General features: G+C 43.1%; 1 protein-coding gene across 2 annotated transcripts in view; it reads right to left on the bottom strand.

The window, feature by feature from the left end:
* Positions 1-17,132, bottom strand: part of cdc42bpb (CDC42 binding protein kinase beta (DMPK-like)) — a 194,315-nt gene extending 177,183 nt beyond the window's left edge. For both annotated transcript variants that reach the window (XM_078562422.1, XM_078562421.1), the window contains exon 1: positions 16,312-17,132. In XM_078562422.1, the coding sequence (XP_078418548.1) occupies positions 16,312-16,486 (175 nt within the window). In that variant the 5' untranslated portion in view covers positions 16,487-17,132. The remainder of the gene's footprint in view (positions 1-16,311) is intronic.
* Positions 17,133-25,693: the final 8,561 nt, after the last annotated feature.

Below are 25,693 nucleotides of genomic sequence, written 5' to 3' on the forward strand. Positions count from 1 at the left end.
TTTAAGTAATACTCTGCTTTTTTGTTCTTTCTCCCAAAATGAACAACTTCACATTTTCCCACATTAAACTACATTTGCCAGATATTTTCCCGCTCACTCAGCCTATCTATATCCATCTGCAACCTCATGTCCTCGTCACAACAAACTTTCCTATCTATCTTTGTGTCTTCTGCAAATTTAGCTACCATGTCTTCACTCTCCTCATCTAAGTCATTGATGTAAATTGTAAAAAGTTGAGGCCCCAGTACAGACCTCTGTGGGACTCCACTTGTCACATCCTGCCAATCAGAAAAAGACCCATTTATGCATACTCGCTGCTTTCTGCCAGCCAGCCAATCTTCTATCCATGCTAACGTTACCCCTACACCATGCGCTTTTATTTTCTGTAATAATCTTTTATGTGGCACCTTATCAAATGCCTTCTGGAAATCCAAGTACAGTACGTCTACAGGCTCCCCTTTATCCACTGCGCATGTTACTTCTTCAAAACTCCAATAAATTGGTTAAACATGATTTTCCTTTCACAAAACCATGCTGACTCTTTCCTATTGCCTTGAGCTGTTCTAAATGCCCAGCTATAATCTCAATGATCGATTCTAATAACTTGCCCATGGTAGACATCAAGCTAACTGGCCTATAGTTTCCTGTTTTCTGCCTCCCTCCCTTCTTGAATAGAGGGGCTATATTTGCTACTTTCAAATCTGATGGAACCTTTCCAGAATCTAGCAAATTTTGGAAAATTAATACCAGCGTATCGGCTACCTCATAAGCCACCTCGTTTAAGGCCCTAGGGTGTAGCCCGTTGGGGCCCAGAGGCTTGCCAGCCTGCAGCTCCATTAAGTTGCTCAGTACCATTTCCCTAGTGATTTTAATTTCACCAAGTTCCTTTCTCCCATTCAACTTTTGATTTGCAGCTATTACTGGAATGTTTATTGTATCCTCTATAGTGAGCACAGAAGCAAAATATTTGTTCTTTTCTTCCGCCATTTCCTTATTATCTACTATTAACTCCCCACTGTCACTCTCTAGAGGACCACCACTCATTTTACTTATGCTTTTCCTTTTTAAGTACCTGTAGAAACTCTTGCTATCCATTTTTACATTTCTAGCTAGCTTCCTCTCATATTCTAACTTATTTTTCCTGATTAACCTTTTAGTCATTCTATGCCATTCCTTATATTCTGTCCAATCATCTGTCCTGCCACTCATCTTGCAGAGTTGTATGCTTTTTCCCCAAGTTTGATGCTTTCCTTAACATCTCTAGTTAACCACGGATAGTGGGTCCTCTCCTTAGAATTTTTCTTTATAGTAGGAATATACTTATTCTGAATACTCTAAAACATCCCCTTAAATGTCTGCCACTGCTTCTCTATTGATCTATCCTTTAGCCCAGTTTCCCAGTTCACTTCAGCTAGCTCAGCTTTCATCCCCACATAGTTGCACTTATTGAAGTTTAAGGTACTAGTTTTAGACCCGCTTTTCCCCCTTTCAAACTGGATGTAATATTCAATCATATTGTGGTTGCTGCTACCTTCGGGTGCCTTTACTCTTAAGTCATTAATTAATCCTGTCACATTACACAATACCAAGTCTAATATAACCTACTCTCTAGTTGGTTCCAGAACATGCTGCTCTCTGGTTGGTTCCAGGACATGCTGCTCTAAGAAACTATCTCGAAAGCATTCTAAGAACCCTTCATCCAGGTTACTACTGCCAATCCAATTTTTCCAGTTTGTGTGTAGATGATGATTATTGCCATCCCTTTATCACAAGCACCCAATATTTTCTCTTGAATACTTTGTCCTATACTGTGGCTACTGTTGGGGGGCCTGTAGACCACTCCCACTAATGACTTATTTCCCCTACTAGTCCTCATTTCCACCCAAACCGATTCTATATCCTGATCCAAGGTCATCTCTAACTATTGCACCAATGCCCTCTTTGATTAACAGTGCTACCCCTCCACCTTTAACTAGTTTCCTGTTCTTCTTGAACGGCATGTATCCTTCAATATTAAAGATCCAGTCTTTGTCGTCCTGCAGCCACGTCTCCATAATTACTATCAGATCATATTTATTTACTTCAATGTGGGCCATCACTTCATTTACTTTGTTATGACTGCTACGTGCATTCAGATAGAGAGCCTTCAGTTTTGTCTTTTTGTTATCTTTGTAACATCTAGTCTTAACTGCTGACGTCTTAGGTTTATTCTCTGTCCCTGTTGCCATTCTCTGACCCTCATTTTTCATATTACTATTGTGCTCCCCTGTCTTGACTCTACATCTTGAATTGCTATCTCTACCCAAGCTTGATCCTTCACCATTCTTGTTTAGTTTAAAGCCCCTCTCTACTTTCCTAGTTATGCGATTTGTGAAGACACTCGTCCCAGCATGGTTCAGGTATAAACCGTCCCAACGGTACAGCCCCCACTTTCCCCGTACTGATGCCAGTGCCCCACAAACCGAACCCACTTTTCCCACGCCAGTCTGTGAGCCACGCATTTGTCTCTGTAATCTTATTTGCCCTATGCCAATTTGCACATGGCTCAGGAATAATCCAGAGATTATTACCTTTGAGGTTCTGCTTCTTAGTTTGGTACCTAGCACTTCATAATGGCTTTGCAGGACCTCTTTCCTAGTTCTACCTATGTCATTGGTACCTACGTGGACCACGACAACTGGATCCTCCCCCTCCCACTGCAAGTTCCTCTCCAGCCCTGAGCAGATGCCCCGAACCCTGGCACCGGGTAGGCAACATAGCTGTCTGGACTCTTGCTCTTTTCTGAAGAGAACAGTGTCAATCCCCCCTACTATACTATCCCCTACTACCACTACATTCCTTTTTGCTCCCCCAACTTGAACGGCTTCCTGTACCACAGTGCCATGGCCAGCCAGCTCTTCCACCTTGCAGGCTTCGCTTTCATCCACACAGGTTGTGAGCACCTCAAACCTGTTTGACAATTGTAAAGCCTGAGGCTCCTCCTCTACTGTCTGCTCGGTCCCATTACCTGCCTCGCTGACAGTCACATCCTCCTGTCCCTCACTGTTGACCAAAACAAATGTCCCTCTTCTAAGAGGTGTGACTGTCTTCTGAAACAAAGTATCCAGGTATTTCTCCCCCTCCCTTATGTTGCGCAGTGTCTGCATTTCGGCTTCCAGATCAATAATCCTGATCCAGAATTCCTCAAGCTGCTTACACTTCCTGCAGATGTATTTGTCATGGATCGCCTTTGCGTCCAAAAGCTCCCACATCTCACAGCTGCAACATAACACCTGTCCCGCCAATCTAATTTACTGCGTTTATTGAATGCTAGTACCACTGACAACTAAAGGTTATATGCTTCTTAACTACAAGGTATGTGTTTTAGATGTTTGTTTAAATTACTTTATTTTTACTATATTGTTTTTCTATCTTTATTGCTTGATTTTAATTTTAAAGTTTTCAACTTTTGGTTTATTGTTTTAAAGTTTTAGTTCTTTTTATTTATAGATCTACTTTAACTCCTGGTTTTTCCACTCACTATCCCTTAGACTGAGCACTTACCGGCCAATCAACTTACTAGCTTCCTGTGATGTCACAATTGCTTTTTATTCTTTTTCCCCGACTGCAGCTTCCCAGCAGCTGAAACAGTGAAACAGTGCCTCAGCTCCCAACTGTCTCCCGCAGGGCCACTCCACTCCGACTCCCAGCAAGGTAGGCCTCACTCGAATCCCTGGTCTGTATTTATAGGTGCTCCTCGGCTCCCAACTGTCTCCCGCAGGTCCGCTCTGTTCCGACTCCCAGCAAGCTAGGCCTCACCCGAATTTACCGTCTGTATTTATAGGCACTGCTCAGCTCCCGACTATTTCCCGGAGGTCCACTCCGCTCCGACTCCCAAGGGAGTTGAAGCGGTGCTGGCCTGCAGGAGACACTAAGACTTTTAATTTGAAACTTAAGAAATATTCAACATTGTGAACAACGAGCTCCAAGATCAAGGGAAAGCTATCTCATTGGCTAAAGGTGGGGAGGGGGATAAAAGAGAAGTGGCATTGAACTGTCGAACATACTATAGTGACCACCTTCGAAACTATCCTTAAATGTGAGAAGTTACTTGCCAGAAATAAAATAGTGATCTGATAACATTAACACAAAAATGAAGTATTGCATATGCTGGAATTCTGAAATAAAAATAGAAAACGCTGGGAATACTCAGCAGGTCAGACAGCATCTCTGGAAAGAGAAAGTTAATGTCTCAGGTTGATGACCCTTTGTCCATACTGATATAAAGTAATTAATCTGAAATGTTAAAAACTGTTTTTCTCCACAAATAATGCCTGATCTTCTGAAAATTTCCAGCATTTTCTATTTTTATTTTGAGAACTCTTGGCATTATTCGGTTCTCAAGTCATAGGACAATCAGATAACCCTCAACGAGTATTTAAAAAACAAACCGAATTCACTGACGCCTTGAGATAACATCAGAATAGATAACATCACGCTAAACTGTCTCTCTGAAGCTTAAAACTTCATACGATGGGTTACTCACTGCATAAGAAAAAAGAATTATATGCACCAATAAAGAATGCTAAACTCGAAGTATATTTATGAAGTGTGTTATAAATGAGCACAAAATACACTGCGGCACAGGCTTTTAGGTTCATTTTTTTAGGTTAATTGTAAACATAAATGATAACGGTTATTGCATTGGCAGCCTTTTGGCAGTGGGTTTACTTCATCACCATTGCACACAAGAAGCCCGAACAAAACTAACATCAATTAGGGTCAAAAGAAAATTCCAGTTGTCAGATGGCAAACATCACAGCCTCAGACATCACTGCAGAAGTTCCTTCAGTGAAAGTTCCTTGGCCCAAGCATTGTCAACTGTTTCATTGGTAACCTTCCCTCTTTCATAAGGTCAGGCGTGGAGCTGTTCATTATTGATGGAGCTGAACTCTGAAGAAGCTTCTACCAGCCTACACTTGGACCTGGAAAACATGCAGGCTTCAGCTGACAGGTAACACCAGCCCCACATTTTGAACAAAAGAAAGCTAATCATACCCTTCTAGCTCTCAACACCACCAACCCGAAGCTTAACTGAACTCATATCAACACCATGGCTACACGAGCAGAGCAGAGGCTGCATACTCCATGACATGTAGCTCACGTCCTGGATCTTCAGTGCTTCTACACGAGCTTCAATGCTCAATTCAGCTGTGTAATTAAATACTCACCATTCACCTGGATGGGTGCAGCCACAATATCACGCAAGACGTTTTACACAATCCAAGACACAAATTAATTTCCACCTTCTCAATCGCCAGCCTACTGTGGCTAGAGGAGGCATCCAGTAAACTCACCAAGATTACTTCAAAGCATCACTCTCCCTTGCTACCTTAACTGTTGAGAAGGCAGCACACTGCGGTGCAAATACCATCACCTCAAAGCTGTCCAAGTCAGACACTATCCTGACTTGCACAGATATTCACTGATCCTATATCAGTAATCGATCAATGCCCTGGAGTTCCCTACCTGAAAGCATTGAAGCAGCACAGCACCACCAATATACACAAGTCGTCCACATCCCAAGAACATATTTTTTCAGTATATTACTGCAATATCTGAAATACGAGCATTAACTTATAAAAATGTTAAAGAAACTTAAAAACGACTTGACCTCATCCTAACCAATCTACCTGGCACAGATGCATGTGTTCACAACAGCATTGGTAGGAGTGACCAACACATAGTCCTTGTGGAGACAAACTCCTGTCTTCACACTGAGGACATCGTTCATCATGCTATATGGCGCTATCACCACGTTAAATGGGATAGACTCAGAACAGATCTAGCAGGCCAAAACTGGGCGTGCATGAGGAGCTATGGGTCATCAGCAGCAGAATTGCATTCAACCACAATCTGTAACCTCATGGCCCGATATAACTCTCATTCTACATTACCATCATGCCAGGGGACCAATCCTGGTTCAACGATAAGTGGTGAAGCAGCACCAGGCATACTCAAAAATGAGGTGCCAACCTGCTGAAGCTACAGCACAGGACACTATCCAGGCTAAATGTCAGAAGCAGCATATAGAAAGGGCCAAGTGATTCCACAACCAAAGGATCAGATCAAAATTCTGCCACCAAGCCACATCCAATTGAGTGGTGTTGGACAATTGAACAACTAACCTGAGGAGAAGGAGGCTCCACAAATATCCTCATCCTCGATGATGAGGGAGCACAGCACATCAGTGCAAAAAACAAGCAATTACAACCATCTTCAGCCTGAAGTGCTGAGTGGATGATTCATCTTGGCTTCCTCCCAAGGTCCCCGAGATTATAGACACCAGTCTACAACCACTTCGATTCACTCCACGTGATACCAAGAAATGGCTAAAGGCAGTAAGTACAACAAAGACTATGGGCCCTGACAACATCCCAGCTGCAGTTCTGAAGGCATGCACTCCAGAACTTGTTGTACCCTTAGCCAAGCTGTACAGTACAGCTACAACACTGGCATCTACTTGATTATGTGGATAATTTCCCACAAATATCCTGCTCACAAAAAGCAGAACAAATCCAACCCAGTCAATTACAACCTCTTCAGTCTACTCTGAATCACCAAAGTGATGGAAGGTGTCATCGACAGTGCTATCCAGTGGCAGTAAAAACAATAACCTGCTCACCAATGCTCAGTTTAGGTTCCACCAGGGCCACTCAGCTTCAGACCTCAAAATAGCCTTGTTCCTAACATGTATAAAAGAGTTGAATTCCAGAGACCGGGTGAAAGTGACTAACCTCGACATCAAGGCAGCATTGACCAAATGTGGCATCAAGGAGCCCTCGCAAAATTTAAGTCAATGGGAATCTTTGGTCAATGGGAGTCTTTGGAACTCTGCATCCACTGCCTTTTGAGGAAGAGAGTATTTGAATGTTTTTAAGGCAGAGGTAGATAGATTATTGATAAGCAAGGGGCTGAAAGGTTAACGAGGATAGGCGGGATATTACAATCAGATCAGCCATGATCTTATTGAATGGCAGTGCAGGCTTAAGGGGCCAAGTGGCCTACTCCTGCTCCTAATTCATTTGCTCAAATCAGGGGAAAACTCTCTGCTCATGAGTGTCAGACCTAGCACAAAAGAAGATGGTTGAAGTTGTTGGAGGCCAAGCACCTCAGCCCCACATCATCACTGCACAAATTCCTCAGTGTAGTGCCCTAGGACCGACCATGATCAGCTGCTTCATCAATGACCTCCTCAGGTCAGAAGTGGAGATATACACTGATGATTGCACAGTGTCCAGTACCTTTGCAACTCCTCAGGCACTGAAGCTGCCCGGAGTAAGACCTGAACAACGTTCAGGTTTTGGCTGATAAGTGGCAAGTAACATTTGTGCCATACAAGTGCCAGACAATGACCATTTCCAACAAGAGAGAATCTAAACATTTCCCCTTGGCATTCACTATCATTACCACCCATGAATCCCTCCTCAATATCCTGGGGGTTCCATTGATCAGAAACTGAACTGGACAAGCCTCATAAATGCTTTAGCTACAAGAGCAGATTAAAGGCTGGGAATTCTGGGATGAGTAACTCATCTCCTACACCCCACCTCCCATCTACAAGGCACAAGTCACGAGTGTGATGGAATACTTTCCACCGACTGAACGAGTGCAACTCCAACGACACCAACCAGGGCAAAGCAGCCTGCTTGTTCAGTAAACCATCCACCACCTTAATTATTTGCTCCCTCTACCACCCTTGTACTGTGGTAGCAATGTATACCATTAACTAGATGCACTGCAGCTATCTGCCAAGGGTCCTAAAGTTGCACCTTCCAAACCTACAATCTCCACTACTGAGAAGGACAAGGGCAGCAGATGCAAGGGAACACCACCACCTGCAAGTTCCCCTCCAGGTCACACACCATCCTGACTTGGAACTATATCGCCATTCCTTCACCACGGCTGGGTCCAAATCCTGGAACTCCCTTCCTAACAACGCTGAGTATACCTGCACCACATGGACTGCAGCAGTTCAAGATGAGAGCTCATTAAAACCTTCTCGAGGGCAATTAGAGATGGACACTAAATGGTAGCCTTACCAGCGACGCTCACTACCCAAGCATGAATTTAAAACTATCAGAGTGAAATCATACGTACGCTTCACAGCCTATGCCATGGTGATGAGATCCCATGAACTTTGCTTGCATGACATCAATCTAGGAAGGAGAAATCGAGTGACTTTTGATCTTTAGGTATAATATGTGCAATCTTTTTTCAATTATATGAAATAAGAGTTAATGGCTGCACATACGTTCAGCAAGAAGTATGATGCTGAACTGCCTACTTATTTCATGCTTTGTGTGGAAGGCACAGGGTGAAATTTTGACTGATAACTGTTTGATAGTTTAGTTTGGCATGTCACAGTTTCACTTAAGTATGTCAACCATAAACAAGAGAGTACTTTCTGCAACCTACTATTATTATGTGCAATTAAATTACTTTCCAAGTATTTGAAGGCACAGCAGATTTCAAATTAAATATTCATTACATAAATTCCTTTCACAAAAACAGGGCCTTTAAGTAATGCTACAGCAGGCCAAAGTGTAAACAGGATACCTGTGTCCACCATCTAAATGGTTATCTTTCACCAGCTGCCACTCACTTCTAGTCTCCTACAAATCAGTATTTTATAGTATTCAGATAAATCCTGCAAGATAAACAGCAGTTACGAAGTGATGTACATTTCTTACTTGCTGCATATTCCATCAAAAATTGATCCACTGCATTACATCTCAAAACAAACTATAATTAGTTATAAGCTCAATTACAGGAACAGCCATTAGGCTTTGTTTGGTACTAATTTGACAGTTCAACAGAATTTGTGAATTATGTTTGTTGAACTGTCCCACGCAAGCTTCTTGTTTTTACTATAAAATATGAATATTGTAACCTGATTCCAGTTACATTTGAATATTTGAGAAAAGCAACTGATCACGTTCATGGCTCCATCAATTAGAAAGAAAGCAGATGCTGGAATTATAGGCATCATTAATCTGACATCAGTCTATTACTGTATCTTGTTCTAAATGGGGCAAATTTGGTAATTAGTTGATAAGTTGAGGAAAGAGGTACCTATCACTTTGTATCCACTCAAAGGTTTCTGCGGAACTGCTGTAAAATATCAATTTGTGGGAGATTTAGAACCACCAATAGAAGCTGCTATAGGGTATTGCATAAACAGGATATCATTTATGATCACTGTTTACTTCTTTGGGATATCAGATCTTACGGGATTATAAGGCAGATATTATGCTGGATAAGAAACTAGTTAGATCTCACAAACAGAAGTTATCAATAATAGGATAGGGATGCTCAAGTGAAATTCCATAAGTCCTCCTACTGGGACCACTAGTGTCCAGCATTTCCTTTGATGATTTGGAGAGGGCATTAATGGAAGCATTTGTAATTTCACCAATGACAGTAGGCTAGTAATTTGAACTAAATCAATAGGTTGTGGGCTAATTTAGTTCAGTAAGCTGATTAGAATTTGGTGTAGCAGATGTCCTTCCATGTGACAAATGCAGTTGCGTTCGGGAAACCACAGGCATGTTTGTACCATGCAGGAGTCCTCAGAAAAGGTAACAAATCAAGACCAGGGGATAATGTGGGATAGCTCATTAAAAGGTACATGAGTAGTGTGTGTGATGTGACTACAAGAAGGCAAATACACTTTGAGATAAAAGCAAAAAACTGTGGATGCTGGAAATCCAAAACAAAAATAAAAATACCTGGAAAAACTCAGCAGGTCTGGCAGCATCTGCGGAGAGGAACACAGTTAACGTTTCGAGTCCGTATGACTCGTCAACAGAACTAAGTAAAAATAGAAAAGAGGTGAAATATAATTTGGTTTAAGTGGGGGGGGGGGCAGGGGGTGCGACAGATAGAGCTGGATAGAGGGCCAGTGATAGGTGGAGATAGCCAAAAGATGTCATAGACAAAAGGACAAAGAGGTGTTGAAGGTGGTGATATTATCTAAGGAATGTGCTAATTAAGGGTAGAAAGCAGGACAAGCAAGGTACAGATAGCCCTAGTTGGGGTGGGGTGAGGTGAAGGGAAGGGATCGAAATAGGCTAAAAGGTAGAGATAAAACAATGGATGGAAATACATTTAAAAATAATGGAAATAGGTGGGAAAAGAAAAATCTATATAAATTATTGGGAAAAAAAGGGGGGCAATCGGAAAGGGGGTGGGGATGGAGGAGTGGGTTCATGATCTAAAATTGTTGAACTCAATATTCAGTCCGGAAGGCGGTAAAGTGCCTAGTCGGAAGATGAGGTGCTGTTCCTCCAGTTTGCGTTGAGCTTCACTGGAACAAGGCAGCAGACTAAGGACGGACATGTGGGCATGAGAGCAGGGTGGAGTGTTGAAATGGCAAGCAACAGGGAGGTCTGGGTCATGCTTGCAGACAGACCGAAGGTGTTCTGCAAAGCAGTCACCCAGTCTGCGTTTGGTCTCTCCAACGTAGAGGAAACCGCATTGGGAGCAATGAATGCAGTAGACTAAATTGAGGGAAGTGCAAGTGAAATGCTGCTTCACTTGAAAGGAGTGTTTGGGCCCTTGGACGGTGAGGAGAGGGGAAGTAAAGGGGCAGGTGTTGCACCTTCTGCAGTTGTATGGGAAGGTGCCGTGGGAGGGGGTTGAGGTGTAGGAGGTGATGGAGGAGTGGGCCAGGGTGTCCCGGAGGGAACAATCCCTGCGAATGCTGCCGGAGTGGGGTGAAGGGAAGATGTGTTTGGTGGTGGCATCATGCTGGAGTTGGCGGAAATGGCGGAGGATGATCCTTTGAATGTGGAGGCTGGTGGGGTGATAAGTGAAGACAAGGGGGACCCTATCATGGTTCTGGGAGGGAGAGGAAGTTGTGAGGGCGGATGCGCGGGAGATGGGCCGGACACGGTTGAGGGCCCTGTCAACCACCGTGGGTGGAAAACCTCGGTTAAGGAAGAAGGAAGACATGTCAGAGGAACTGTTTTTGAAAGTGGCATCATCAGAACAGATGCAACGGAGGCGAAGGAACTGAGAGAATGGGCTGGAGTCCTTACAGGAAGTGGGATGTGAGGAGCTGTAGTCGAGATGGCTGTGGGAGTCGGTAGGCTTGTAATGAACATTGGTGGACAGTCTATCACCAGAAATTGAGACAGAGAGGTCAAGGAAGGGAAGGGAAGTGTCAGAGATGGACCATGTGAAAATGATGGAGGGGTAGAAATTGGAAGCAAAATTAATAAATATTTCCAGGTCCAGATGAGAGCATGAAGCAGCACCGAAGCAATCATCAATGTACCGGAGAAAGAGGTTGCTTTACTGGGACCATGGAGTATAAAACAAACAGCATCATAACTATATAAAGAGGCTACTTCTGGTCCCTGCAGATTGGTAAGTAATATCAAGAAGCCGGAGAAGATCCAAAATTATATCAAGCCTTTTAGGTTTAGTTCATCAGAAAGTAAACTACTGCAGATGACGGAAATCTGAAAGTAAAAACAGAAACTTCTGATACAAGTTCATCAACCAGAAACGTTAACCCTATGCCTCTCTCCATAGATCCATAGAGTTAGGGCTATTTGATTTCAGAAATGCAGGATTAGAGGGAACAGGACTGATACTTTTAAAATGTTAAATGAATTGAACACAGTTAGATTGAACAGGTTATTTGATTATAGATAGCAACAAACGGACTATTGGCTATGCATAAAATCTCTTTAGCCCTCTACAACTGCCAAAACATGCAGTGTGCATAGATTCTTTCCTGTCTTTTAAAAGAGAAATAACAAATCCCTGAGCAAACATAGCATTGCTAGTTACAGTGGGTAGGTTGCTAGTTAGCTGGGATTAATTGGAGTTACAGGCTGACACGGTCTCCAGGAGCCTTGCTTGATTACCTTAGGGAGTCACAAAGGAGTTTTTTTTCTGAATGGGTTGCAGGTCTTTCTGCTTTATTTGCTTCTCCCAGGCCTTTGCATAGTTGGGGTGGGTCAATAGTGTACGTGATTGCACCATGTCTGGATGGGTGGCTTTTTCCCATCCTTTTTGTACATTTGTATGTTGCTCTTGGCGGCTGCAGATGGGAGATTTAGGTTAAAGAGAACCATTTAGCTGCAATTAAAAGGATGGAATGAGATTTTCAAATCAAAACATTGTTCAAAACTTCCAAATGTAAATAAATTTGTGGTCCCATTAATGTCCAAGACAAATGACAAGGAGTCGTACATATAAAGTAACATTAAATAGCAACTGTGTTCCATTTGCTGTCATTTCTTTTGTACTCTTATTTCTTCAAGTTCCAATCACACTAGTGTCTGATGTTAATTTCTTGGTTATTCTTTAAGAGGGATGATAATAGTGTGGACATGAACAAAGCTATATTTAGGGTAAAGCAACATAATTGTTATTTTCTGAGCTGAAAACTGAATGTCAAAAGGATCTACCCCAGTGTTTGTGACAACGGTCTTACTCATCATGTACAGACGTTCAGGTACTTATTCACTAACTTAGTGATCCAAATTACAAAACGCTATATCAAATTAGAGAACTAATAGCAAAATCACAACAGACATAATTGCAGACATTGTTGCTAAAAGAAAATCACATGGGTAAACAAGCCTCAATATCTAATACTGCTTTAAATATTCTTAAAATATATAAACTTCTGCAATATACATGGCACTCTGCATTCCCAATACACGCAATTCCAAGACCATTTTATACAATTTCAAATACATAAACCATTCACAATGCTTGCAGTTTTGATTTAAAAAAAGGGCTTTTAACAAACAGCAGCTGCCATTTTCCTAACAACCCCAGTAATTATGGCACAAACTAATCAATATTGAACCCACCTCCTCAATCACCTCTAATATGTAGCAAGTATCACAAATCTATCCTTTCAAAATTATGTTGGAGGATATTCTATTAGGGATCCATTTGAAATGAGGTTTCTTACTTGAACTTTTTTTAAAATTTAAACCTGACTGATTTTTTTTTAAGTTGCAAGCTTTGTTGGAGAAACAACTACAATGACAGACTTGGAAACAATGGAACAGATGTCAGCCAGACAAAACCCCTGTCAATATATCACAAAAGCATTTTAACTGTAAATGACTGCATATTACTTTGATTAAAATTTCAGTTCAGCCCTTAATTTCAGAACTTGAGGAGTTGGCATTCTATAAGTAGAAAATAGTTCAAATAGATAACTAATGAATAAACTATTCCACCACAAGATAATGAACATTGTACAACAGAGTAACTTAAGTCAACTACAGTGTAAATAGCTGTTGGCACTAGGTAAATGAAGGTTTTCTATCTTTCAGGCAAGAGCCTTGGCCAACAAAGAAATTCAATAAACTTCCAACTTTGACTGTGAACAACACGCATATAGAAACTTACAGCATAGAAGGATACTATTCAGCCCATCATGTTTGTGCTGACTCTTTACCAGAGTTATCCAAAACGAATCTCACTGCCCTTCCCTCTCACCATTGCCTTCAATCTTCCACTACTTCAAAAATACTGCCAATTTCCTTTAAAAGCAATGGACTCTATTCAACTATCCTTCACGATGGAGCATTCTATCCACCAACAACCTTCTGTGTAAAGAAATTGCTCCTAAACTCTCTTCTCATTCGAATGATTATTAATTAATTACAACTCATCACTAATTCCCCAGCCAAGGAAATCATTTGCTAAACATAACACCACAAGAAATAGGAGGAGTAGACTGCACAGCCCCTTGAGCCTGCTCCATAATTCAATACAATCATGGCTAAACATTAGCCTTAATGTGTCAAAACCGTCAACAATATTAAAAACCTTCAATAAATCTCCTAAGCCTTAGCTGCTTCAGTGGAGATAGCTCAAGTATCTCAAATAGCTTCTTCATCTCGTTCAAACCTTTTCTGTTGTCATCAGCAAACTTTGATATTGTGGTCCCTACGTGCAAATTCAAATCATCTATATATGCCAAAAACAAAAGTGGACTCTGTTAACCCATTGAGGTACACCACCTCCAAACCTTGTCTCGTCCAAGCAACGCCTAGTCTTTATTGGTTAATATCCATGTTGGACACCCCACTCACATATAACAGGGCTTCTGTTGAGGTTGCAACAGTGGACCAGGAGAAACCTCGGGGGATTCCACCACTTTGTTTCCTGTCCAAACAACTTGCTATGCAAAAAGCCTCCTTAAAGGCACCTTCATCAATGCATTATAAAAATCCATATATATCACATCTACTACATGGCCTTTATCAATCCAATCAGACACTTCCTCAAAAACACTTACATTTAACTAAATATTAAAAAATATATTTTAATTGAATTGTAAAGATTAATTGATGAATAAAGCATAGTATTTTGGGACGTAGTGCACTGTTTATGGTCTAGTTAGTAGTGAAATAAAAACATATTCAGAAATCACATTCACTCTACATAAATCAGCAGAACGTATATAGTTACAAATCTCTTCACAAATGAAATCTAATCTCTACAATATACTTGACTAGCCAACTATACAAGCTATGTACCGCAAAGAGGGAGCCCCCAAAAAAGAGGTTTTAAAAGATCCACAAAGAGGCATTTATTCACATGCAATGTTTTTTTTTCGTTCTGAGAGCTGTCCCAACATTGCTTTTGCAGAGGGTTCTGAAAGGGGAAAAGCCCATTCTAGGGTCTCTGCAAAATTTCATACAAGTACATGCAAAAGCATTCTGATATGATTGGCCAGATGACTATAGCTGCATTGTTAATGGTAGATTTTTATCTAAACTTATTACATTAATAGTGCTCTGCACTCAGGTGTATATGGATGCTCAGTTTTAGATGGTCCATTCTCCTTTGGCTTATTTATATAGATAGTTGTCAAAGTCTAGTTCTAAAAATGGAGCAACTATCATAGTTTGGTAGATTATTCAGTTGTAAACAGTACATTAAAACAAGCGTTGTAATGTTTAATGTTGCAGTTAAGTAGTTAATGTAAAGTAAGACCTGGTGAAGGCTCCTTCCAAACTGTTTAAAAAATCTGAGTAATCTGCATGTTTGATTAAACAACAGGAAAAAGATACAGCGCCAAGAAAAACAATGATCCAGAAGCTATAAATGTAATATTAAATTTTACTTTAAAATCTTGACCAACTTAAAGTTGAATTAAAGTTATATAATACTGTACACTTAAAAATTATGTTGGAAACGTTTCCCGTTGAGAGATCGAAGGCTCATTCACAACAACAATCTAGCTGATTTATACATATATGCACACAAAAAATTATTATACAGAATACATATATTCTAAATTTGTGTATATTTCTGATTGATAGAAATTTAAAACTGTTCAGATTCAGGAATCACATGTCTGAAAATGATCCAATTACATGTTAAAAGACAGAATATATGGAATTAGCAGCATAGATTACAAGAAGTCCCCAATTTATAACAGACATTGCTAGCACCACCCAATGATGTCAGATCTTGAATAATACTGAAGATGCCTTTCTGGAAATGGAGCGGTGCAAGTTGTCAAACTACTCCCTTTTCATGTTTGTGCTCTTTTTAAATCAAGTTAAAAGTGGCTCACTATTCAGTTGCCAATCTCATTACTAAGGTCAATAAGATAGGCCAGGAAGTGATTCCTCAGTTTGTGAGCATAGAACATTGGCCATTTAATTATAAACTAAACTGAATAAAACTGTTACTACATTCCTGTAAATGACATTATGCCTTCCCCAACAAGCTAATCTCTAGAAACAGCACATTAAGAATTGATAAACTGGTGGTAGAAGAAACAGGACAGAGCTTTCATTCCCATCAGATGTCTACCTACTGACTTGAAATTGTGAAATATGTATGTACAATGAAGTACTCGTTCATAAAAAGTCAACAAATAAGCCACAACAACAGCAGTGAATTAAACCGGTGCTGGTCCTTGTTAGTTACAAGGAAAGCTATTGAGCAAAGAGTCAAGCAAATGTGTGCCTGAACATGCTGTGGAATAGATAAATTGTCTCTCACTCCAGATTTTTGCTATATTAAAACAAAATCCAGATTTGGCCAATCATGTTTTGGAAACCTTGTAGCATTTCAAAGCATTATAATCCGAGTTTTTAAATGAGAGTTTTGATAAACCTGCAATAAATATTTCATTTTTCGATGTTTAATAGAAAAAAAATCTGAGAATTAGCCCAACCTGTTCCACAAAAGTAAACAAACAGCTTTACTGAATCTGGGCGCAGTTCAAAGCACGATACCATTTCAGACTGGATCATTTAAGGTTTTGCTTACCCCATTCCAGGAATTCTGCAATGTATTTTTCCCGTCGTATAGGCGAGCTGCTACATTCGTTGTATAAACATATTAAAATATCCAACAAAGTCTCCACACTCATTGAACTTGCATTCATCTGAGGTCCCTTCAGGAGCAACTGCTCCAACTTCTTCAGGCGAACCTTCGCTGACATTTTATCCTCTCAAGTTTTTTTTTCTCCTGGTTTCTTTAAACCCCCCCCCCCCACCCCCCCAATATGATCCTCCTCAAAAGGCGACCACCAAGCCGCGTCCACTTGCCCGAAAGAGATCAAAGCAGCGATTTATTTCACATTAAAAAAGGCAGGAACTGACATTTTCATGGTTGAAGTTAAAATGCAAAGGAAAAAAGTGCTGCGTTCAGGCCCAGCTGGTCATAATATTTTCGTCTCTCCTCCCACCCACCCCCAGCCCCTCCAACCCCAACAACCACACAAAAAAAAATAAATCTCTCCTTCCCTCTGCAAAACCCAAGTTAAGCCTTTAGTTGTGCTGAAGCCCAGCCCCAGAGAGCCAGCTCGGCTGCTCAAGTGCGTTGTTCATCTCCTTTTTCCTGGCTCTGCCGAAGCGCCTGGGCGTCTTGTCGTCAGTGTGAAGCCGGCGGCGCTCATCCCGGGCCCAGCCTGGGTGCTGCTGGCCCCCGCTCCTCGCTTCCCGGGCCCCGATCCCCGCCGCCGCACTGCTCCTTTAACCGAGATGGGGGGGGTGCTTGGTGAGGAATATGGCCGAGAGGCGCCGCTCGGACACTCACCGACACTCAGTGAACCGACACTTCTCCACAAAGACACCCACCGGAAACACAGGCACGTCACCTGATTGACAGCCCCTCCCCATGGCAACCGGGAGGAACCCGGAGCGCCAGGGCCGGGAATGGGAACGGATCCCGGGAGCAGCGGGGCCGGGAACGGATCCCGGGAGCAGCGGGACCGGGAATGGGGTGGATCTCGGGAGCAACCGGAATGGGAATGGATCCCGGGAGCAGCGGGGCCGGGAACGGATCCCGGGAGCAGCGGGACCGGGAATGGGGTGGATCTCGGGAGCAATGGGAATGGATCCCGGGAGCAGCGCGGCGGGGAACGGATCCCGGGAGCAGCGGGGCCGGGAATGGATCCCGGGAGCATCGCGGCGGGGAATGGATCCCGGGAGCAGCGGGGCCGGGAATTGGAATGGGGTGGATCTCGGGAACAGCGGGAATGGGAATAGATCCCGGGAGCAACGGGGCCGGGAATGGATCCCGGGATGAGCGGGGCCGGGAACGGATCCCAGGGGCAGCGGGGTCGAGAATGGGATTGGGTACCGGGAGCAATGGGAATGGATCCCGGGAGCAGCGATGTCGGGAATAGGAATGGATCCCAGGAATAGGAATGGATCCCGGGAGCAGCGGGACTAGGAATGGATCCCGGGAGCAGCGGGGTCGAGAATGGGAATGTTTACCGGGAGCAATGGGAATGGATCCCGGGAGCAGCGGGAATGGGAACAGATCCCGGGAGCAGCGCGGTCGGAAATAGGAATGGATGCCGGGAGCAGCGCGGTCGGGAATGGATCCCGAGAACAGCGAGGTCGGGAATAGGAATGGATCCCGGGAGCAGTGGGGCCGGGAATGAATCCTGGGAGCAGCGGGATCGTGAATGGATCCCGAGAGCAGCGGGGTCGAGAATGGGAATGGATCCCGGGAGCAGCGTGGTCGTGAATGGGAATGGATCCTGGGAGCAGCGGGGTCGAGAATGGGAATGGATCCCGGGAGCAATGGTAATGAATCCCGAGAGCAGCGGGCTCGGGAATAGCAATGTTACTTGGGAGCAGCGGGGCCGTGAATGTGAATGGATCCCGGGAGCAACGGGGCCGGGAATGGATCCCGGGGGCAGCGGGGCCGGGAACGAATCCCAGGGGCAGCGAGGTCGAGAATGGGAATGGGTACCGGGAGCAATGGGAATGGATACCGGGAGCAACGGGGCCGGGAATTGGAATGGGGTGGATCTCGGGAGCAGCGGGGCCGGGAATAGATCCCGGCAACAGCGAGGTCGGGAATAGGAATGGATCCCGAAAGCAGTGGGGCCAGGAATGAATCCTGGGAGCAGCGGGGTCGAGAATGGGAATGGATCCCGGGAGCAATGGTAATGAATCCCGGGAGCAGCGGGCTCAGGAATAGTAATGTTACTCGGGAGCAGCGGGGCCATGAATGGGAATGTCCCCGGAGCAGCGGGGCCGGGAATGGGAATGTGTCCTGGAGCTGTAGATTTCAACTTTAGGAGGGTGGGTGCCCGGTGGCACGGGCGAAAACATCGTCTGACAAATGGAAACTTGCCCTTTCCGAAATCAGTTTGCGTTATTCCCATCTTCAGCATCTGCGCTGATTTACCCCCCGCCCCGTCCGTAATTTAGCAAAATCTCTTCCTTCTCGAAGTGCTGTATTCACAGAATCAGAGAATTGTTACAGCGCAGAAGCCCATTCGACCCATCGCGTCTGCACCGGCACTCCAAATGAGCATTTCACGAAGTGCCATTCTTTGCCCCACACTCTCGGGCAGTGCATTCCAGATTCTAACCACTGGTGTGAAAAAGCCTTTTTTTCTCATATCATGCTTGTTTCTTTTGCCAATTACTTTAAATCTGCCACCTTGTTATTGATTCTTTCACCAGTGGGAAATCCCGATCTACTCTGTCTAGACCCCTCATGATTTTGAATCCCTCCATCAAATCTTGTCTCAGTCTTTTTTCCACGGAAAAGAGTCCCAACTTCTCCAGTCTTACTTAATAACTGAAGTTCCTCATCACATGAACCATTCTAGTCAATCTTTTCTGCACTCCACTGCCTTTATATCCTTCCTAAAATGCGGTGCAGCATTGGACACAATACTCCAGCTGAGGTCCAACTAGTGTCTTATACAAGTTCAACATAACATCCTTGGTCTTGTACTCTATGCCCCATTAATAAAGCCTAGGATGCTGTATGCTTTATTTACTGCTCTCTTAACATGCCCTGCCACCTTTAATGACTTATGCACATATACACCCATTTCCCTCTGCTCCTGCTCCCCCTTTTATAGTTGTATCCTTTATTTTATATTGTCTCTCCATGTTCTTCCTACCAAAATGAATCACTTCACGTTTCTCCGCATTGAACTTCATCTGTCACCTATCTGCCCGTTCGATCAACTTGTCTCTGTCCATTTGAAGTTCTACACTGTCCTCTTCACAGTTCACAATACTTCCACATTTTGTATTGTATGCAAATTTGAAAGTTTTCCCTGTACACAAAGGTCTAGATCATGAATATATAATCAGGAAAAGCAACGGTCACAATACTGACTCTTGGGGAACTGGACTATAAAGCTTCCTCCAGCCTGAAAATCATCCATTAACCATTACTCTCTGTTTCTTATCACCCAGCCAATGTTGCTAATGTCCCTTCTATTTCATGAGCTATAACTTTGCTCACAAGTCTGTTGTGTGGCACTGTATCAAATGCCTTTTGGAAGTCCATGTGCACCACATCAACAGCATCACCCTCATCAACTCTCTCTGTTACCTCTTCATAAAACTCCAGCAAATTAGTTAAACACAATTTTCCCTTAATAAATCCACACTGGCTCTCTTTAATTAACTCACATTTGAGTATTAATTCTTTCCTGGATTATAGTTTCTAGAAGTTTCCCCACCAGCGAAGTTAAACTGACTGGTTGTTTTTGCTGGTCTTATCTTTACATCCTTTTTTGAACAAGGGTGTAATGTTTGCAATTCTCCAGTCCTTTCGCACCACCACCAAGTCTAAGGAAGACTGAAAAATTATGGCCAGTGCCTCTCTCCCTTCCCTCCATTTCCTTGGATGCATCTCCACTCTCACTTCCCTCCATATCCTTGGATGCATCTCATCTGGTCCCACTGCCTTGTCCACTGTAAGTAAAGACAGACTATCCAATAGCTCCTCCTCATTAATTTTAAACACTTCTGGTGACCGAATTTCCTTCTCTTGAACCGTGGACTGTGCAGCACATTCTTCCTTGGTAAAGCCAGATGCAAAGTATTCATTTAATACCTCAACCATGCCCCCTGCCTCCATGTAAAAATTCCCTTTTTGGTCCCTAATTGGCCCTACTCCTCCTTTTATCACCCTTTTACTATTTATATGCTCATTGAAGACTTTGGGATTCCTTTTCATGTTAGCTGCCAGACTCTTTTCATACTCCCTCTTTGCTACTTTTATTTGCTTTTACACCTCCCCTCTGAGCCTTCTGTATTCAGCCTGGTTCTCAATTGTATTTTCTACTTCACACCTATCATAAGCACACTTTTCTTTCTTTATCTTAATTTCTACCTCCTTTGTCGTCCAGGGTGCTCTGGATTTGTTTGACCTACCTTTCCCTTTGAGGGATTATACCTTGACTGTGCCCGAACAGTCCCTTCTTTGAAGGTAGCCCATTGTTCAGTTACTGTTTCTCTGCCAACCTTTGGCTCCAATCTATTCGGCCCAGATCCATTCTCAACACTTTGAAGCTTACTTTCCCCAGTTAATTATTCCTGCTCTGGATTGTTCATTGTCCTTTTCCATAGTCATCCTAAACCTTATGATACAATAATCACTGTCCCCTAAATGTTCTCCTACTGACACTTGATTTACTTGGCCCACCTCATTCCCAAGAACCAGGTCTACCAGTGCCTCCTTTCTCATTGGGATAGAACACATACTACTGTGGAAAATACTCCTGAACACACTCTAGGAACTCTTACCCCTCTCTGCCCTTTACACTATCACTATCCCAGTCTATATTCAGATAATTAAAATCCCCCATTATAACTACTCTAATTTTTGCACTTCCTTCCCAATAGTTAGTGGCCTAAAGACCACACTGAGCAATGCAATTTTTGTTCCTTGGCTCTAGCCAAATCAATTCTGTCGTTGACCCTTCTGGGACATCTTCTTTCTCCAGCACTGTAATGCTCTCCTTAATCAATGCCACCACCCCTCCCCCTTTTCATCACATGAAACTTTAGCTCTGTTTCTCTCTCCATAGATACTGCTTGATGTGCTGAATATTTTGAGCATTTTCTGTTTTCATTTCAATGTTTATACTAGCCCATTTAGCTTAACCAGCAAATGCTGGTATTTTGTCTCTAAAATATAAACGTGATTCATTTAAATAGATATATATTATACACAGCTAATACTCAGTGGTTACAACACTGACAATAACAATTACATATTAATTTAAATATATTTTCTTCTATATTAAATTTGACCGACCTAATCCTGCTTCCTCCCTAGGAAATATGCATATGCGCAAATCCTTAGTTTCTGTGCCAAACCCTTTTCTCTGAGCAAATGGTTAGCAATCTGCTACCTAACCTCTACAATACTATTCCTTAACTAACCCCCAGAAAAGGAACAGTGGCAAGTGGATCCAAAGTTGGCTCAGTGGCAGAAAGCAGAGGGTCAATGGGTGTATTTTGACTGGAAGGCTGCTTCCAGTTGAGTTCCACCAGCACTAGATCCCTAGCCTTTCATGGATAATATCAACTAAAATGTAGAGGTCATGATTTTAAAAATTGCAGATGATACAAAAATTGACCATTTGGTCCATAGTGAGCAAGAAAGCTGGAGACTATGGGAAGATATCAGTGGATTGGTCAGGTGGACAGAAAAGTGACAAATGAAATCAATCCAAAGAAGTCTGAGGTAATGCATTTGGGGAGGGCAAACAACACAATAAATGGTAGGATAGTGAGAATTGTAGAGCAACAGAGGGACCTTGGAGTACCTGTCCACAGACCCCTGAAGGTAACAGCATGAGTAGATAAAGTGATTGAAAAGGCATACGAGGCATAGAATATAAGAGCAGGGGGTTATGCCAGAACTGTATAAACACTAGTTAGGCCGCAGCTAGAGTGCTGCATATGGTGCTGGTTATCACATTACAGGAAGGATGTGTTTGCACGAGAGAGGATACTAAAGAGATTTATGAGGATTTTGCCACTACTGGAAAATGTCAACTATTGTTCTGATCCCCATATAGAACGATAACTTTTAAAAAGATATTTGAATTCCAGTGACTGACAGAAAAGATCACACAAGATTTTCAAGCTTTAAGACTTTTACCTCAACAAACAAACTAAAAGCAACATTTACTGACAATATTTTTGCTGGCAATTTTCATTTTAAACTACAGAAAACATCCCCATGTGAATTAACATGATCGACAATCCCACGCCACGGTTATACTTTAATCTGCCCCTTAAATGGACACTTTATTCTCCTGGAACCAATCCAAAGCTATTCTCTGCTCCCAATGGCCAGATTCATTTTTCTTTTTCCAACTGGGTAACTTCTAATCCCTGAATTGACTTTCACGGAGAAGATTAGTCTGGAAAATCAGCCATGTAGCCAAAGTTAGGTGAATCTTCCAGTCTTTGTTTAATTCTCATAAACCTATTCTCTTCAATCTGAGTGCTAGCTCCCACCTGCATTCTGCATGGTGAAAAATAAAGAAAGCATTTCCTCTGCTTCAGGTGCAGGGCTGGCTGCCTATATTCCTCTGCTCTCTCTCAGACTCTTGCAGACTGGCCTGTCAGCTAATAAACCTGCAACCCCATATCACAACAGCTTTCTATTGACCTTTCCTTTCTAAAGCTCATCCCCATGGCAATATGAATCACATGGGCCTTGTATCCAGGTAGAAATATTAATTAGCTATCCTCTAGCACCCACCCCAATGCCTTCTATCTCAGAATAAATGGACAGTTTAAAGTATGACCATTTATAAAACCTGACATTCCTAACACTGTAAGACTTGGAGACTAACAGTCCACCCATAGTCATCATAGACACTCTTGCCATTGTCTACAGGTGTGAAAACCTTGCACTTTCTTCCCAGTAAAATAACCTAGCCCCCACTCCACTTTACCCTTTAACAACAAAGCCACCCAAGCTTGTTGCCAGGCAGAATTCAGAACAGGTCGCATGACTGCCTTCATTCTTTCATTTTACCCTAAATTAAAGTGACAGACCCAAAATATAACAATCTTATAAACTTCCTATTTGGAACACTATGTAGAAATATTGGATAGGCTGGGGCTGTTTTCTTTGAAATAGAGGAGGCTGAGGGGAGATTTAATTGAAGTGTATAAAATGAGGCCCAGATAGAGTACACAGGAAGGACCTATTTTCCTTAACAAAGAAATCAATAACTGGAGGGCATAAATTTAAAGTAATTGCAGGAAGGATTAGAGGGGATCTGAGGAAAATCTGTTTCACCCAGAGGATGATGAGGATCTGGAACTCACTATCTTAAAGGGCGGTAGAGACAGAAACCCTCATTGCATTTAAAAAAAAACTTAGATACGCCCTTGAAGTGCTGTAACCTAGAAAGCTATGGACCAAGAGCTAGAAAATACAATTAAGCTGGGTAGCTCTTTTTTGGCTGACACTGACATGATGGACTGAATGACCTCCTTCTGAGTTATAAATTTCTGTGATTCTAACACCCTTGCTCTTCTTCAATTAAATGATTGTATCACTAATAAAGTAGCCCTCTGTGAATACCGTACTAGAGTATCTACCTAGATTTTGTGCACAAGTCTCTGGAGTGGGACCTAAACCCACAGCTTCTGATTCAGAGGTGAGAATTCTGCCAGCTGAGCCACAGTTGACACCAGTGTGTAGTGGCTATTGTATTGCACAGATAACCCAGAGGTCATGATTGTGAATTCCATCAAAGTGCTGAAATTTGTGAGCTGGCGCCAGGAAAATAAAGTGGCTCAAAAGCTACCAGCTTGTAAAAAAGTGTTGAAGTCTGCACACCAGTGTTGCAGAGGAAAAAAAAACTATTAATGTAATTTAATGTATGACATCAAATGAGCTAGATGCTAGTTATGTTTGAGACTGATGTGACTTTCTTTATGGGCATTTTGTTGTTGAAAACTCCACAGTTATAAAAGTGTGTGCAGGTGTAGAATTTATGGTACCATATGGCTCAATGCAGATCATTCTGGGGATGCCTTACATCTACTACTCCCAAAATGGTGTGCTTTATTTTGTGTTGCCAATTTTACTGGAAACACCAATGTCCAGTCATTATTGGGAATGCTTGGTATCCAGCTCCACCTCCTACAAGCATATTCATTTGGGATAAAAGATTGTAATTTACCATTGCATCTGTCTGAGAATACATTTTGGCTTTCTACAAAAATGAAATTACACTGACATAACCTCTGAGAGGTGTTACAAATTAAGGTTTTGACATTAACCCCTAGACGGGCACAAGAGGGTCAGAGGTGGGAATTAAGGGGTGACAAACAAGGAATGCAACCCCAACATGTTGTACATGTGCCTGCTGCCTTTTTTATACAGTAAATATTGGGGCATCCAAGTATTCAGTCACGGAGAGGCAGGACATTTCATTAACATATTTAATTCCAGTTCCCATCGTGCAATTGAGAGTTCAATTTAGAATTTACTGGTGCTGCATAGATTTCCCAGGATTCATGAAGCTCAGCAGTGAAATGCAGGTGGGAGCTGCCAGCTCCCCGAGGTAATGACTCCTCCAGCATTCAGGTGGAGGAGTAGTGCTTAGCTCGGCCCCTCAAGGAACCACACCCCACAGTCCTGATCGCCAGGCTTCCTCCCCACACAGCCCTGATCCTGGGTCTCTTCCCCCTCCTAATCATAGGCCTCTCTCCCTCCAGATTGCAGGCCACTGCCCCCGCAGCCCTGAATGCAGGACTTCTCCCCAACACCGAATGCAGGACTTCTCCACAGCCCTGAACGCAGGACTCTCCTCCAGCCTGGATCATGGGATTCTTTCCCAGCGCCTAATGCAAGATTTTCCCACAGCCCTAAAGGCAGTGATTTTTCCCCCAGCCAGGATCGTAGGACCCTCCCCCCAGCCAGGATCGCAGGACACTCCCCCCAGCCAGGATCGCAGGACCCACCCCCCTGCCAGGATCACAGGAGTCTCCCCTAGCCGGGATCGTGGGACTCTCTCCCAGCCTAGATTGCGGGACTATCCCACAGCCAGGATCACGGGACTTTCCCCCAGCCTGATTTCCAGGACTCTCCTCCAGCCCCGAATGTAGACTCTCCCCCAGCCACGAATGTGGACTATCCCCCAATCCTGATTGTGGGACTCTCCCCCAGCCCCAAACATGGGACTCTCCCCCAGCCCAGATTGGGGGACTCTCTCCCAGCTCCAGCTCCGTTCAGAGGCCTCTCTTCCTCTCAATCATAGGACCCTCCCTCCACCTGATTGCAGACCACTCTCCCATTGACTCAATCATGGGATTCTCTTCCTCCCAATCATGGGCCTCTTCCCCCAACCCCAATCGCGGACCTCTCCTCCCTCCTTATCTCAGTCCTCACCTGGTTACCT

The sequence above is a fragment of the Cetorhinus maximus genome, chromosome 18 (genome assembly GCF_964194155.1).
Source record: "Cetorhinus maximus chromosome 18, sCetMax3.hap1.1, whole genome shotgun sequence".
Classification (NCBI taxonomy): domain Eukaryota; kingdom Metazoa; phylum Chordata; class Chondrichthyes; order Lamniformes; family Cetorhinidae; genus Cetorhinus; species Cetorhinus maximus.